General features: G+C 36.0%; 1 protein-coding gene across 1 annotated transcript in view; it reads left to right on the top strand.

The window, feature by feature from the left end:
* Nucleotides 1–2716, top strand: part of LOC118198418 (calcium-activated chloride channel regulator 1-like) — a 77068-nt gene extending 74352 nt beyond the window's left edge. The window contains exon 14 of the mRNA XM_035370085.2: nt 2229–2716. Coding sequence (XP_035225976.1) covers nt 2229–2611 — 383 coding nt within the window. The 3' untranslated portion in view covers nt 2612–2716. The remainder of the gene's footprint in view (nt 1–2228) is intronic.
* The last annotated feature ends 11244 nt before the right edge of the window (nt 2717–13960 follow it).

A 13960-nucleotide genomic window follows, 5' to 3' on the forward strand; every position in this document is an offset into this window, starting at 1 on the left:
TTGGCTGTAAAACTGCAGTTGCATTTGGTGGGAGATATTCCACACGGATTGCCTGAAGCCCAGTGACTTCCATGTGTGCAGTACAATTGTCCACGATTAGGAGAACTTTGCGCTTCTCTGCTGAAAAACGGTTATCTAAATCTCTCAACCATTTTTCGTAGATGTTGCCAGTCATCCAGGCCTTATTATTAGCATAATATGCAGCAGGGATCTTCTGAACATTTTTGAAACACCTTGGTTTCAGATATTTTCCAATAAAGAGCAGAGGCAATTTTTGTGACCCAGTCATGTTGGCTGCAATCAAAACTGTAAGTCTCTCTTTAGCTTTATTACCTCCAACACATTTATCTCCTTTGTAAGCTAATGTTCTTTCTGGCAAAATCTTAAAAAACAAAGCCGTTTCGTCCGCATTAAAAACGTCATCTGCAGCGTATTCAGAAAGAAGCAATTTCAACTTTTCTTCTTTCCATTCATTTGCTGATGACGTGTCTACTGCAGCACTTTCACCACACACTTTCCGGAAACTCAAACCATTCCGAAATTTAAATTTCTGTAACCAACCATTCGATGCTTTAAAATTTTTTATGTTTAATTTGGAAGCAAAAAAAGTGTGCTTGTTCTTTAAGTACATTTCCATCAATTGGAATGTTTAAGCTTCTCATCTTTCGAAACCAAACAAGCAAAGCCCTTTCCAAATTTGGGTGTTTTGATTCTCGAAAATATTTTCGAGAGGAGGGTCCACATTCATCGTTTCCGTTTTTAGCTCCAGAGATCTTCTCTCTTGCCTTTAAAATCATCGATAAACTATTTTTAGGAATTCCATATTTCTGAGCAATTTGTGTCTTGCTTAATATTTTTTCGTCAACTTCTTTTAAAATCTTCTTCTTTATTTCAACCGCTAAACAAATTCGTTTCTTCATTTGCGACATAACTCTAAGAATCTTACTTAACAAAAACTGGCCCAATCTCCCTCTCGACTAACAAGACTTCACTGATTGAGTTGTCCAGATCAAATGACTATGATATTACAAAAAGCAACAACTCTCTTTTAGAAGCAACCCAAACCCCTTTAACACGAATGGTCTCACCCCCACCCAACAACATCAGGCCGATGCTCTTCGGATCAAGCGACAGTACGTTAGTACGTTGCAGTCAGGTGCCCGCGCGTGAGCGCTACCCTAGTATATCTGACTGAGCGATTTTCGATCAAATGCAGTTCCTAATTTGGCGCCGGTATGATCATACGTGAAGATGGCATAATCTGGTGAAGATCCCGAAGAGACTGGCCACCGCAGTGGCTTCTGAGAGCCTCCCACAACAAACAACACCATAAATTTGTCCTAATTCCCCCTCTTCTTCGCCCCCTCCTTCCTTACTGTACTTCTTCGAATGTTTCGCACTTGCTGCCTCAAAATAGTTGGAGATTTTATTTGACCTTCACACTTCGTCCCAATGAAACACGCAGAAGTATGAAAACTGAGTTCGCAAAAAAGAGATTTTCCTGATTTGTAGTTCGTAAATAACAGCGCAAAATTACATTACATCTATGGAAGTGTATTCGGGACCATTCGCTAGTTCGTCAAATCGAGAGTGTTCGTAAAAAAGAGGTTCGTAAAAACGAACGTCTACTGTATATGGAAATAATTGGCATGTCGTTTCAGAAAAAGTCCGATTTTATGTCAAAATATTTATATTAGAACAATTCTATATGTAAATCCAATATATTTCCTAAGTCGCGCTTTCGAGACATGGAAAATGTAATTTGAATTTCGTCAATCGGCCCAGTAGAGCGGGAAATGTAGAACTGTCATCTTTTTTCCGCAGTTGGGCGCTTTTGGAAGACCGTTAAAATCTAAAACCTTTCAATTTTTTTTTTCCAAAGTTACTTTCTTAATTTTATGTGCACAGTAGTACACTGTACGTTAATAATATTTTGTCTAAAACTATAATAAAATTAGTTATTTGAATTGAACAAAACAATTGAAACATTTCATTGTAGCATAATACTGTAACATTGCAGCGGTAAAAGAATTGGGAAGAAACTGACGAATCTTACCGTCTGTTCTAAATTTATTTATTTATGTAGCCCCCCTTTTTTCTTTCTTTTTTTTTTTTTTTTTTTTTTTTTTTTTTTACCCCTGACCATTAATTGTCTATATACATTATGTTATTTTTTAATAACTACTGTTGTTGTTTTAAGTAATCATCTACCTGTTGTTTTGTTTCAGCTGCAGCTTATGAAGTGAAACTCTTCCCTAGCCGTTTCTTGGTCAGCTATCAATTTTCCCATTCTGGTCTTGAAGTTTACAGCGCCACAATCGAGACAACTCCTCTTGCCGTATACGGAACTGCGCTTTATCACACAGCCACACTTTCCAGGAAAACACAGGGAGGAGTCTATTATTTCTTTGTTAGAGCGTTAGATGATGCTGGAAACGCAGGGCCACTCTCAAACGCAGTTCCGGTTTTGGTAGAGAACGTGAACCACAGCAGCAGCATAAACTGTGAAGACGAGGATCTACCAGTCGCTCAGAAACGAGATGGTTCCGCGTTTACATCCAGACCTTTCTTCTTTTTGATTCTATTATTAGTTATATTTCTTCTTTTATAAATATTGTACATTCAGATTTTATATATACTGTAGATATATTATTCATTTGCATCATGCTCAAATGTCATAGATATGATTGTCTAATAAATCAATATTTTTGTCTTATTTTCTGTGCCAGATTACGGAATATGCATTTTTCAATTAGAGGCAACAGAAGCTTGACTTTGCCGATCTTCAGCTTTTTAATTACGTTCATCAGTAAGAAACGGGAAGAGACAACCGCATTTTGTTAATTTGCCTAAATTATAATCTCCATGCATTTCAAATAGTCCTCTTTTACTTTTATGAACCGATCCCAGTTTTCGCTTTATGATTAGTTAACCCCTTATAAATCTTTTATTTGAAGACTATTCCTCCCTCTCTGTAAATATTGACTGAATACATCGCTACTCATCAAAAAGACAGACAGACAAAGTAGACAGATGACTTGTTTTGCACCAGCTAAGTCTTTCTGCACCGATGAGCGAAAAATCAAGCTTAGGTGCGAAGGAAAGGTATATAGAAAGGGGGGGGCAATTTCTTATTTCAGAGGAGAGTAAAAAGGAACTTCGTACATTTTGCACGAATTCAGTTTTCGAGTTTCACGAAAGGCCAGGAAGAAAAGATGGGACAAAATAAAATTTAAAATAAATGGCCCAAAAAATAATAGAGGGGAAAAAAGGGGCCTATAGAAAGAAAAGGAAAAGAAGTAGAAAATATCCTAAAATACGATTGTGTTCACGAGTGTAGTTAAAAGGAGAAGAAGCTGTCTTCATTTACAATAAATAGTCTCAGAGGTGTGTAGTGAGTGTGTTTGGTAATGCTGAATAGATGTTATACTGGGGGGAAAAAAAGGTGACAGTGTTAAAATGCTTCGTATTAAGGTATTTAGCATGGAATGCTTGCATCCTGAGACACAACAGCAAAAGATTTATAACATCAGACAAAAGTATATATTAATTTAACTAAAGTAACTTATGCTATTTTCGTTCCTAACATTTCTCATCAAAAAGAAGTGGCGGTTTATCGCAGACGAATACAGACAGTCGCAGCTAATGCGCTCGTACTCGAAGACCCAAAATTCTTTCAGACTAGGAAAGCCCAGGAATGCTGGAAGAGCAACAGAAAAATTGTAGATTGTTTCGATATGAAGTGTACCGAGGGGGTCTAGGACTTTTCGCCGTCGCCATTTTACCGTCGCCGTTTCGCCGTCGAGACATATTTTTCTTTATATGATTGTATTTTATCTCGCCGTATTATATTCCTATTAAATTTGTTTAGTTTAATAATTGTGTTCACCTTTTGTATACGTAATAAAGGTTGCTTATAATATTTACAAATATGAGATATAAAGAAATTACACATAGTTAGTCAGAAAATTATATCAGCATCAAAAAAAAACTGGGCTAAACCTCTGATATAAGAGAAGTTATATTATCGATTTTAAAATTATGCAGCTCTCTTAAAATTAATATGTCATGCGTAACGATGTATTTGTATAAAATTGCATAAAAACATTGTATATATTATTCAAAAGTTTTTAATGCCAGGAATTTGCTAAACTGTAAATGTTAACAAACTATCTGGTTCTTAAAGAACCAGATAGTTATTTAAATAATATTGTTATTTAAATAACAAAAATTTAAAAAGTTGTTTTATGCGATTTGTTTAAAGTACTTGCATGAAATTGCAAAATGTTTTTTTCTTTTACAATTAAGAACAGTCAGAGGTATGCAATAGGTAAACGAAATTATTAAATTAAATAAATTTAATAATACAATATGACAAGATATAATATAGACATATAAAGAAAAATATCTCTTAAATATACAATAGGTAAACGGAATTATTAAACTAAATCAACTTAATATAATAGGTCAAGTTATAATACAATCATATAAAGAAAAATATACTCGACGGTCGACGTCTCGACAACGAAACGGCCATGGCGAATAATGACATTCCCCGTTCCGACAATTCTCCATCGAGAGTGCATCCGATCTGACCTCTTAATAATATAGACCAAGCGTATCAAATCATCGTGATTGTAAATGCCTTTATTGAGAAAAAATTTACATAAACTATTTTGTCACATTTCCTGTGACATATTGCACATTTAGTGTTTCGAATCACGAGTATAATTTGTACATTGGTATTTAACAGAAAGATAGTCCTGATTACATATTTACAAATGTCGTTCTTAATTATACATTGACAGAAAACTATATTACAAAATGTATAAATCATAATTTATTATACTCATAGGACAAAAAGAAGTGCTAGATATTCATTGTTCTTGAGTACTTGATATTGTTATTCACACGATGCAATTGCACTTAATGCATGTATTGATAAACGGTGTATATGTATATAATAATATAAAGGTTACTAGAAAACGTTGTGTACATAAGCTTAATTAGAAGCTTAATACTTAATATTACACTGCAGTTCTCCGAAGTAGAACTACAAAAGAGGTCTTGATGAGACACTGAAATCCTGGAACAGAGAAATCTCCACCTAGAACGGGCAACTTGTACTAGAATGTTGAACACATGAACAGACTGTCATATAAGAAAATATGTATATAATCAGATGAACATTATAGATATAGGACAGGAAGACGCTAAATGCTGGATACACTTGTTGCTTGAACACTTAATGTTGTTATACATACGATACAAATGTCACTTAATGCATACACCGAGAGATTACTATAACATATGAGTTGCTAGGGAGAAACATGGTGGACATTAGACGCTTACTACTAATTAAAATCCCAGTCACATTATGTTTCCGCTACCCGGGACTGGACGTCGAAAGGGACAATTCTCAGAACCCGCACATTTCCAGGAAACCCACGTAGCTAGGTTAGCATTTTCACTTACTACAAAGATTTGAAGAGTAATCGATTATTGCTCAGAATGGGATCACGCGATCCTTCAGAAGCAGAACATTCGTCTGAAGGGTTGTTTTCTACGCGGGACAGAGCTGCAGCCGAAACATTTTCGGCGATATTTCAAGAAATCTCGCGTAGCCGGTACATCGTTTCCGTAGCTAGGCGGGACTTCGCTTCCAGCGGGGTTCTTTTTTTTTTTTTTTAGGAATCCTCCCGTTTAAACCAGTGCTACCAGAATTTCGTTTCTCAGAAAAGTCCAGTCAAGCAGGGACCATTGCTAGATGTGATAAGGGTTTAACGTTCTGTTATTTATTGAAGTGAAACCTCAGATGAGGATTTGAGTCATTCAATCTCCACCTAAAACGTTGAACTTGTACTGCGATGTTGTGTGGGAGAATAGGAATTTGAGTTCTTTAATAGTAGCATCTAGTTTGTTGTAAGGGACATAAGGTTCTTGATCTATGGAGTGCTCTTGAAGTTTATGAAGTGCTCTTGAAACACTTAAAAGAGGGGACTAATTGAAAGCTTAGAATTATGTAAAGAGTACCGATATTTTCCATTCCCTACATCAAAAGGCTAACGGAGAGTTTAATTGTGATATTCGAGATAGTTAGATGAAAAGTTTCATTGACAGCAATGACTTATGGTATACCACAATAAGGAACAAATTAAAATGCTCTGAAAACTAGAGTTATGATTATTAAGATTTTAACGCATAAATTAAATTTCAAAATTACGTACTCTAATTTCCTTCCATTGTAATCACGTTCATATTTAATTTAATCTATTTTAACTTTCGCCGTCTTTTTATTTTCTACCTGAAGCAAGTACTTGGTATTACGGTTGCAGCAACACTTCCATTCAGAGCAGGTTTAGAGTCAGCAACTTGATAAAGGCAATGCACAATATCGTGCATTTACTGTACCAATCATCAATTACAGAGCGACCTTGTGAGAAAAATGAGAAGTGAAATACATTGATAAATGTCACTATACAACAGGCAGACATAAATAATAAAATTTATTACTGAACAATACATCTGTATTTCATATTTTTGAAATCAAAATTCTCAATCACTAGGATCATGAGAACTTGGTTATTGGCAGTTCACTATTTGGTAGATGCCTAGTGATAGCTGCTGCTGTCTATTCTTCTGATCTCGTATACGCCTGATGCTCAACTCTGGAAGAACGAGAGAGAATTTGGGTTTTCTGCAACGTTCACATTTCCAGATATGCTATTAAGGGAACCCTTTCCGATCGTCCAATTCTCCTGTATACTAAAAAAATGTTTTAGAATTTAAAATTAGGCAAAAAAGCAGCTTTATTTTGGTATAGATTTTTAATAAGACTCTGTCAAGGATGATCAGACCCAGATGCGTCTTCTTCAGGACCTAAGCCCTTGAAATCGCTTTTTGTTCAAAATCTGAGCTAAACTAAGGTTGTGTTTTGCTTAATTTAAAATTTTAGATTGGAATGTTTCCCTTCCAATTAGAAATTTAGAAGTTAAATTCTGTCCTTAAGCTTTCTTTTCTATTCGGTTGCTTTTTTCTCGTCAAATATTCATATTGTATTGCCTAGTTCCGAAATATAGTACAAAGTCTAAGATGGGGATCTCGACGAATCTAAGATGGGGATCTCGACGTTAAACGTAATGCGTTACAAGCGATTTGGGATTTTTCCGGCCATCAGTTTAATTTATAACATGTAGAAATTGCAAAATTAAAATATAAACTAGTGATTTATGAAATTAAAATAATAAAATAGCCCAGTATTTCTGTGTTCACTTTAATAAACATTTCTTTTAATGCAAATTGTTTAAATTTTTTCCTTTTTTGTGCTAATACTCTCTTTAATTCTATATTGGCAGGCAGGCTTCTGTATTGCCACGCAGCCGGTTCGTATTTGCTTTAATTAAAAACAAAAAATATTTGTAGTTTAAGAAATTTTTATACGATTACAGACTTGTGAAGTTTAGATTACAGTTCATGAAATTTAGATTACAGTTCATGAAATTTAGATTACAGTTCATGAAGTTTAGATTACAGTTCATGACGTTTGGATTCATGAAGTTTAGATTACAGTTCATGAAGTTTAGATTCATGAAATTTAGATTACAGTTCATGACGTTTGGATTCATGGAGTTTAGATTACAGTTCATGAAGTTTAGATTCATGAAATTTAGATTACAGTTCATGACGTTTGGATTCATGGAGTTTAGATTACAGTTCATGAAGTTTAGATTCATGAAGTTTAGATTATAGTTCATGAAGTTTAGATTACAGTTCATGAAGTTTAGATTCATGAAGTTTAGATTATAGTTCATGAAGTTTAGATTACAGTTCATGAAGTTTAGATTACAGTTCATGAAGTTTAGATTACAGCTTTAAACTTCATGAGAGAATTTTTAGGCTTTAAAAACTTACAACTTACTTAGGGGAAATGCTTTCAGTATACCAAATATAATAAAATAATAAAAGTTATAGACACTAATAAATGACAAAAATGTATCATTGAATGGAATAAGACAGAAAAATCCACCTCGAGTTTTTCGAATTTATTTACTAACCAACCCCTTACTGCAAATTGAATATGATGTCAAAAATTGCAGATTTTAAAATTAAATATCTTGGTAAGTTTTTGTCGCACTTTAGTTAAACTTTTTGGGTTTTATTTTTTATAACAACTGCAAGGCATCGTGTTTTCCTAAATCTAAGTACAGTGGAACCTCGAGATACGAGTTTAATTCGTTCCAGCATTGAGCTCGTATAGCGAATTTCTCGTATCTAGAAATAAACTTCCCCATTGAAAATAATGGAAATCCAGTTAATCCGTTCCGCACCCCCAAAAATATCAACATAAAAATAAATTTTTCTAATAAATAACACTGGTAAATAATATTACCGTAGTTTAACTTTATGATAGCTTCCGACAAATGATAGCTTCCGACACTGACCTGAACTGCTTCTCGTTAATCTACACCAACAACAGCTCCTTAGAGTTTTGGACGGTGCTTGGAAATAACGGTAACTCCTTTGCCTGCATCAAGTGTCTTAATTTCTTCCTTCTTTTTCAGAATATGCCGATGTTGAAAAACCGTAAGTCTTCAAGTCTTCGCCAATTCCGTCACTCTTACACCACGCTTATGTTTATCTATGATTTCTTTTCTAATTTAAATGCCATGGCTACCTCATTTTTCTTTGCAGCGCTGTCTGAGGTAACAATCTTCTTGGGAGGCATCGTGAAATAATTATTTTCATGCTAAATGTAATAAACAATTAACGCGCAAGCGCATAAACACGTAGATCAAAGAACATTGAATGATCTGACGAGGGGATGCCTCGAGTTGAGAAATGGCGCCACGCATACCAACAGTAAATACAACACGCTAATTAATTGCTCGTCACTCGAGTCAGTGGTCGTATTTAGAGACAAATTTTTCGCTCATACTTTCCTCGTATCTCGAATTTCTCGTGTATAGAGGTGCTCCTATCTCGAGGTTTCATTGTATAAGGACAGGAGAAATGCATAAAAATTTAGATTTTATAACGTTTATAAAACTTATTTCGTTAATTTAAAAATTGCCAAAATATGAATCTCTGAGTCATTTAAAATGTTTTTGTAAGCCTTTATTTTCACAGTTGTGAAAAAAAAGATTAGGTATGGACTTTTATGAACCCAATGTACAATTTAATACTTTTAATAATTGAAAAATATTGAAAGGCCAAAGGAACATAAGTAGTATTATTTCATTGTGTAAATAGATCCGTTTTAAATATCTAAATTTTAAAATTCAGTTATCCATTTTTGTATTAATATGTCACATTTTAATAACCGGTAGGTAACTAGGCCTTTTTGCCACCAGGTACAAACTTTGCAGGTCCTGGTGTCTCGCGGAAGAGCACGTAAGCTAGTTTTGCCAATGATTAATACATGGATTTCGAGCTGATACTAACAGACTCCGAAAATGTTGAAACACAGAAGGGCTTTAAAATGAAATTGAAATTTCTGTTATGTTATCTATTATTTAAGGCAAGGGTCATTTACCTTTTCAAGATGAACTTGTAGTTAGATGAGTTAATGCATGCACATAAAAAATAGATCGGTCGCATTTCCCGTTATACTGGTATATGTGTTGAACTAATGTCTATTTCATTAAAAATGAGAAAACGTTCACATAGAATTTTATTGAAAACTAAAACAAATCCCCCCCCAAAATATTAAAGTATTTTCGTTACCAGCCAAGTCCCTCAATTGACTCCTGAGGAAACACTGGATAAAGCTTATGCGACAAAGCTTCTACCGACATGAATTCTGTCAACTTCGCCACTGAAGTCTCCAAAGACATTTGAGAGATAAATAGTTCAGCTTTCTAAAAGGAACGTCCTCCCACAGTGGTGAAAGTCTCAGCTTAGAAGCAGAAAGTTCATAAAATGATTAAAGAAACCAAAATCACAGAGTTTAAGAGCAACAACGTTACACACACGCACTGCAACATCTTAGTGAGAAATATTGCTACGCATAGAACAATGACTGCTCTGTTTGATAAAAAGGAAATAAAATATAACTGTCTCCTCTGGTGAAAGAGGACAAATTCAAAATTGTAATTATATGTCTTCTCTTATATACAAGAGCTGAAGATATCCAGAATGAATTCTTTAGGATTCCAAGCTCTAAATACTGAATAGCTAGTGAGATACCGTGAGGAGAAGCGGGAAAATTCCCACTCTTCCTTTTCTCCTTTCCCAAAAACGAGATGGCGAGAACTATCTTCAGCGTCAAATGCTTACAATTTCTTCAGATGAAAGTTGAAACTTACCTTAACCGCGTTGGAGCCATGCAGTACTACCGCTGCCAGTCACGCTCAAGTTGCCTGTAAATATGAATTGAAATGTATTAAGTGTGCAAGGCCACTGTTTTCAAGAGACTGCATCAGTTACACAGTGGACAAACCCAACTGTGTCAACTGCATCTTCCCTGGGAGTTGACACAGGAGAATTTCTGGGAAGTACTGGCTAGGATCTGTACTTAGGTAGTCTCAACCACAAGGCTATATAAGTTGACTTCACAGAACTAGAGCCCTAGTTTATTCTAAGGCAGGTTCGAGCTTGCCAAGAACCGTACTGTTACTGTCGTGTCCGTGGAGATTACTAACGTAGTCCTCAGGGGTTTGGCCCCCTCAGCTTCTGTGACGGAGACTGACAGAGCGGATGGAGCACTCAATTGAAACAACGTTGCCAATGGAGTGGTGATCGAAGGCAAAGGCGTCTCAGCGTACAGTTTTTGCAAGCGTAACATTCTCTCCTATGCTATGTATAAAGTCAGGCAAGGGTTGCGGGGTCTGCGCCGCCCTGGACCAGTGTCTTGGACCTTGGATATTTACAACCCAAATAGGAGTGCTCTCTTGAGTACCCAAGGACGGGATTCCTTGGTCTGGCGCTCTGTGTCAACTGCATCCAAGACAATTACAGAAATTGCACTAAGTTTCCGAGACGCAGTAACTCCGCAAAGAAACCCAAGATCTTAATCCTATCGCGTAGTTTCAAACGACCATAAGCAGATACCCTAGCAGCTCCTACAAAAAGCCAACAAAATGTTTTAAGACATAAAGACAGAACAACAATGTCTTTCAAGATTTAAAGACCTTTTTATTTTAGCTACGAAGCTCAGGAATAAGCAAACTTGTAAGCACGCTATTTAGAAAACCAGCTTTTAAAGCTGTGCCTAATCTATCAATTCACGTCGTGCATTTTCATAATAGTCTAAAATGCCGGCAGTTTAAGAAACAAAACTAATTAGCTCTAAAATTGTATTCTATAGAAGAACACATATGGTTACGGAGAAGCATGCAACGCCAAATGACAAATTAAGAATAATGAACTATCTCCCTTACCTCCTATTAGGTTCTGTACGTTGAGGCAAAAGTTTCTTGGTCGATGTGCATAACAAACTGTCATCTTGTTTTATTTCTCAGAATAATACTAAAGTTTACGAGATTCTCGTTATCTCAATCACATTTCCGGATTACAGCGATGCCTTATTCCCCGCAATCTACCACTCTGCAGATGACAAACTTCATGATAATGTCCTCTCATTCATTTACAAGCTTTTTTTCCAATTATTGTAGAAGGCGAGCTCAACGTCAAGCACGCCGAATAAGGATGTAGACGTATAATGCAAGGGAAAAAGCCCTGCATCCCTTCCTCTTTAATAATCCTATCTCAGTTCATATTCCAAAAAGGTACCACTTACAAGCCCTGTTTCTCAGAAAGACTATCAGATATGTTAAACTTTCATACTCTAGCATACCTATAACTGTCGAAGCGGTTGATGGTTCGAAATTTCAACCATATGCCAATCACTGATACTCTTGGAATAGCAAAACACAAGGCTCCTAAACTTTAGCTTTAGATGGACTGGCTACTTTTTCACAATATACTCTAGAAAAACCAGTCCAAATACAAAAGCTATTCAAGCCACAATGAAATTAACAATTCTACAGATGAACCTACCATTTGACTTAATGATGCCACAACGTCATTACGATTAAAGACACTGTGGGACAACTCTCTTCGGAAAGTTGCTTTCACTAACAAAAAAGGGCTTTTTTATAAAATAAAAATTTACATGGAGTCCAGAAACTAGCATACTTATTAAGCAATTCAAAGCAGACGAACGAAAATATCGTAGATTTGAAATTAAACAATGAATCCTTCTGACAATTTCTCATATCATTCGAAACTCAGCACATATACAAACTGCTCATTATCGCGGGTGTTATATAGCCTTTTCGGTTGCTGATAAAGCTAAGATAGTTTCTGATCATTTGAAACATAACTTCCTAACACATGGTAGAGACACCACATCACAGATAACAAAAACGCCCTAAATGTCATAGTGTTCAGTATCTCTACCTCTAGCCTCTCTGGCCATAATTTTCCTCCAGGCTGAAATCATGTTCCTAGAAATCACTTACTGGCAGGCCTTGCTGATGAGAGTTAACGAATGGAAAATAATGATGCTTTTGGATAATGATGTTTCTGAATAATGATGTTTCTGGAAGGTGTTAAGAGTTAACTAATTGCACAGGTTACCTCGAAAACCGTCTGAAAAATCATAGGTTGCTGACTTGAATCATAGGTCTGAAAAATCATAGGTTGTTTGTAACTTGAGACACCGTTCATCTTCCGACATGTTTTTTGTTCAGATAATGTGTTCGTAAACCGAACTGTTCGTGAAATGAGGCTTTCATTTCCCAAGGCTTTACTATGCTTTATTCTCTTTGAATGCTTCGCACTCAATTCATAACATGTGATAAGCGTATCTTCTCTGCTTTTAACTGCCATTTGTTAGAGTCAAAAAGATGAAATAGGGGTCATTCCAACCTATTTCAGTTTTCCTGTCAGGAAAGTTTCAACATACTGCTTTCTCAGTGCTATGTGCCCACAGCGGCTTAGTTGCTAATTAGCTTACAACGGCTCGCAGGGCCAAAATTGCATATTATAACATGTCAACAAGAGCTAGTGCAGTGAAGGAGCAACAGTAAAAGCACGGATTGCTCGTCGTAGATACGAGCTTACCAGGCGCTCATGCCAGGTTAATCACCTGTGGTTTTACGTAAACGTAATGGTTCAAGAATAAGCTACTCCTTGTAAAAATCAGGTTTTGAAGCGCTTAAAGCTTTCATATCTGTGACTGATCAGCAGGTTGACCTTAAATGATGTACGCATCTTTACTCTTGAAAGTAAACGAAGCTTCATATACGTAACCTTTGAATTGAATCAATCCCTAAGCCCAACAGGCCTTCGCATAGAGCACCAAGTTTTAGGGTGCCCTAAAATAATCCTGCAATTCCTTATAATCCTAATTTCGTGTCATAAAACAAATAAAAAGGATTCTGTGGACCGCTGAATGTTATTGCTTGGGTATACATCTATCTTAATCGCTCACCAGCTATCAAACGGTAAAGTCGCCAAACGTTGGTAGTTCGACCTAGCTTCGATTCCAGATGAACAGACTCGCTGAGGGGGCGTTTTCATTGTTTACTCATGGGTAACGTAAATAGCTCGTATTTATTTTCTGAGGGAAACTGGCTCGCAGTTTCCCTCAGAAAATCCTCTACGAAAGCATGCCTTCCCTTAGGCAAGTAGCCCTAGAGTACTTTGCGGTAATCAAATAAACCAAACCTATCTTAATTTTACCATATGCAACAGTACCGAAAAATTTAAGGCAGCAAATGCTTGTTGCCTTAAATTTTCTGGGTTTTGACACCAGTTTAATACATTGTGACAGAGCCGGAAGCTCCAGAGTTCATTGAGAATCTGACAGAGTGATAGAAATTTTAGATGAAATCCATTCATGAGAAATATCTGCAATTCACTCGACCAAAACATTTGTTCCCCCTTCCGAGGAGAATGCGGTCAGTTTTTTATTTAGCTATTAAGTGTTTTAGTTCATATATATAAAAAGCTACTT

Source organism: Stegodyphus dumicola, chromosome 11 (assembly GCF_044657685.1).
Source record: "Stegodyphus dumicola isolate Sdum_Otavi_A_Nest chromosome 11, ASM4465768v1".
Taxonomy (NCBI): Eukaryota; Metazoa; Arthropoda; class Arachnida; order Araneae; family Eresidae; genus Stegodyphus; species Stegodyphus dumicola.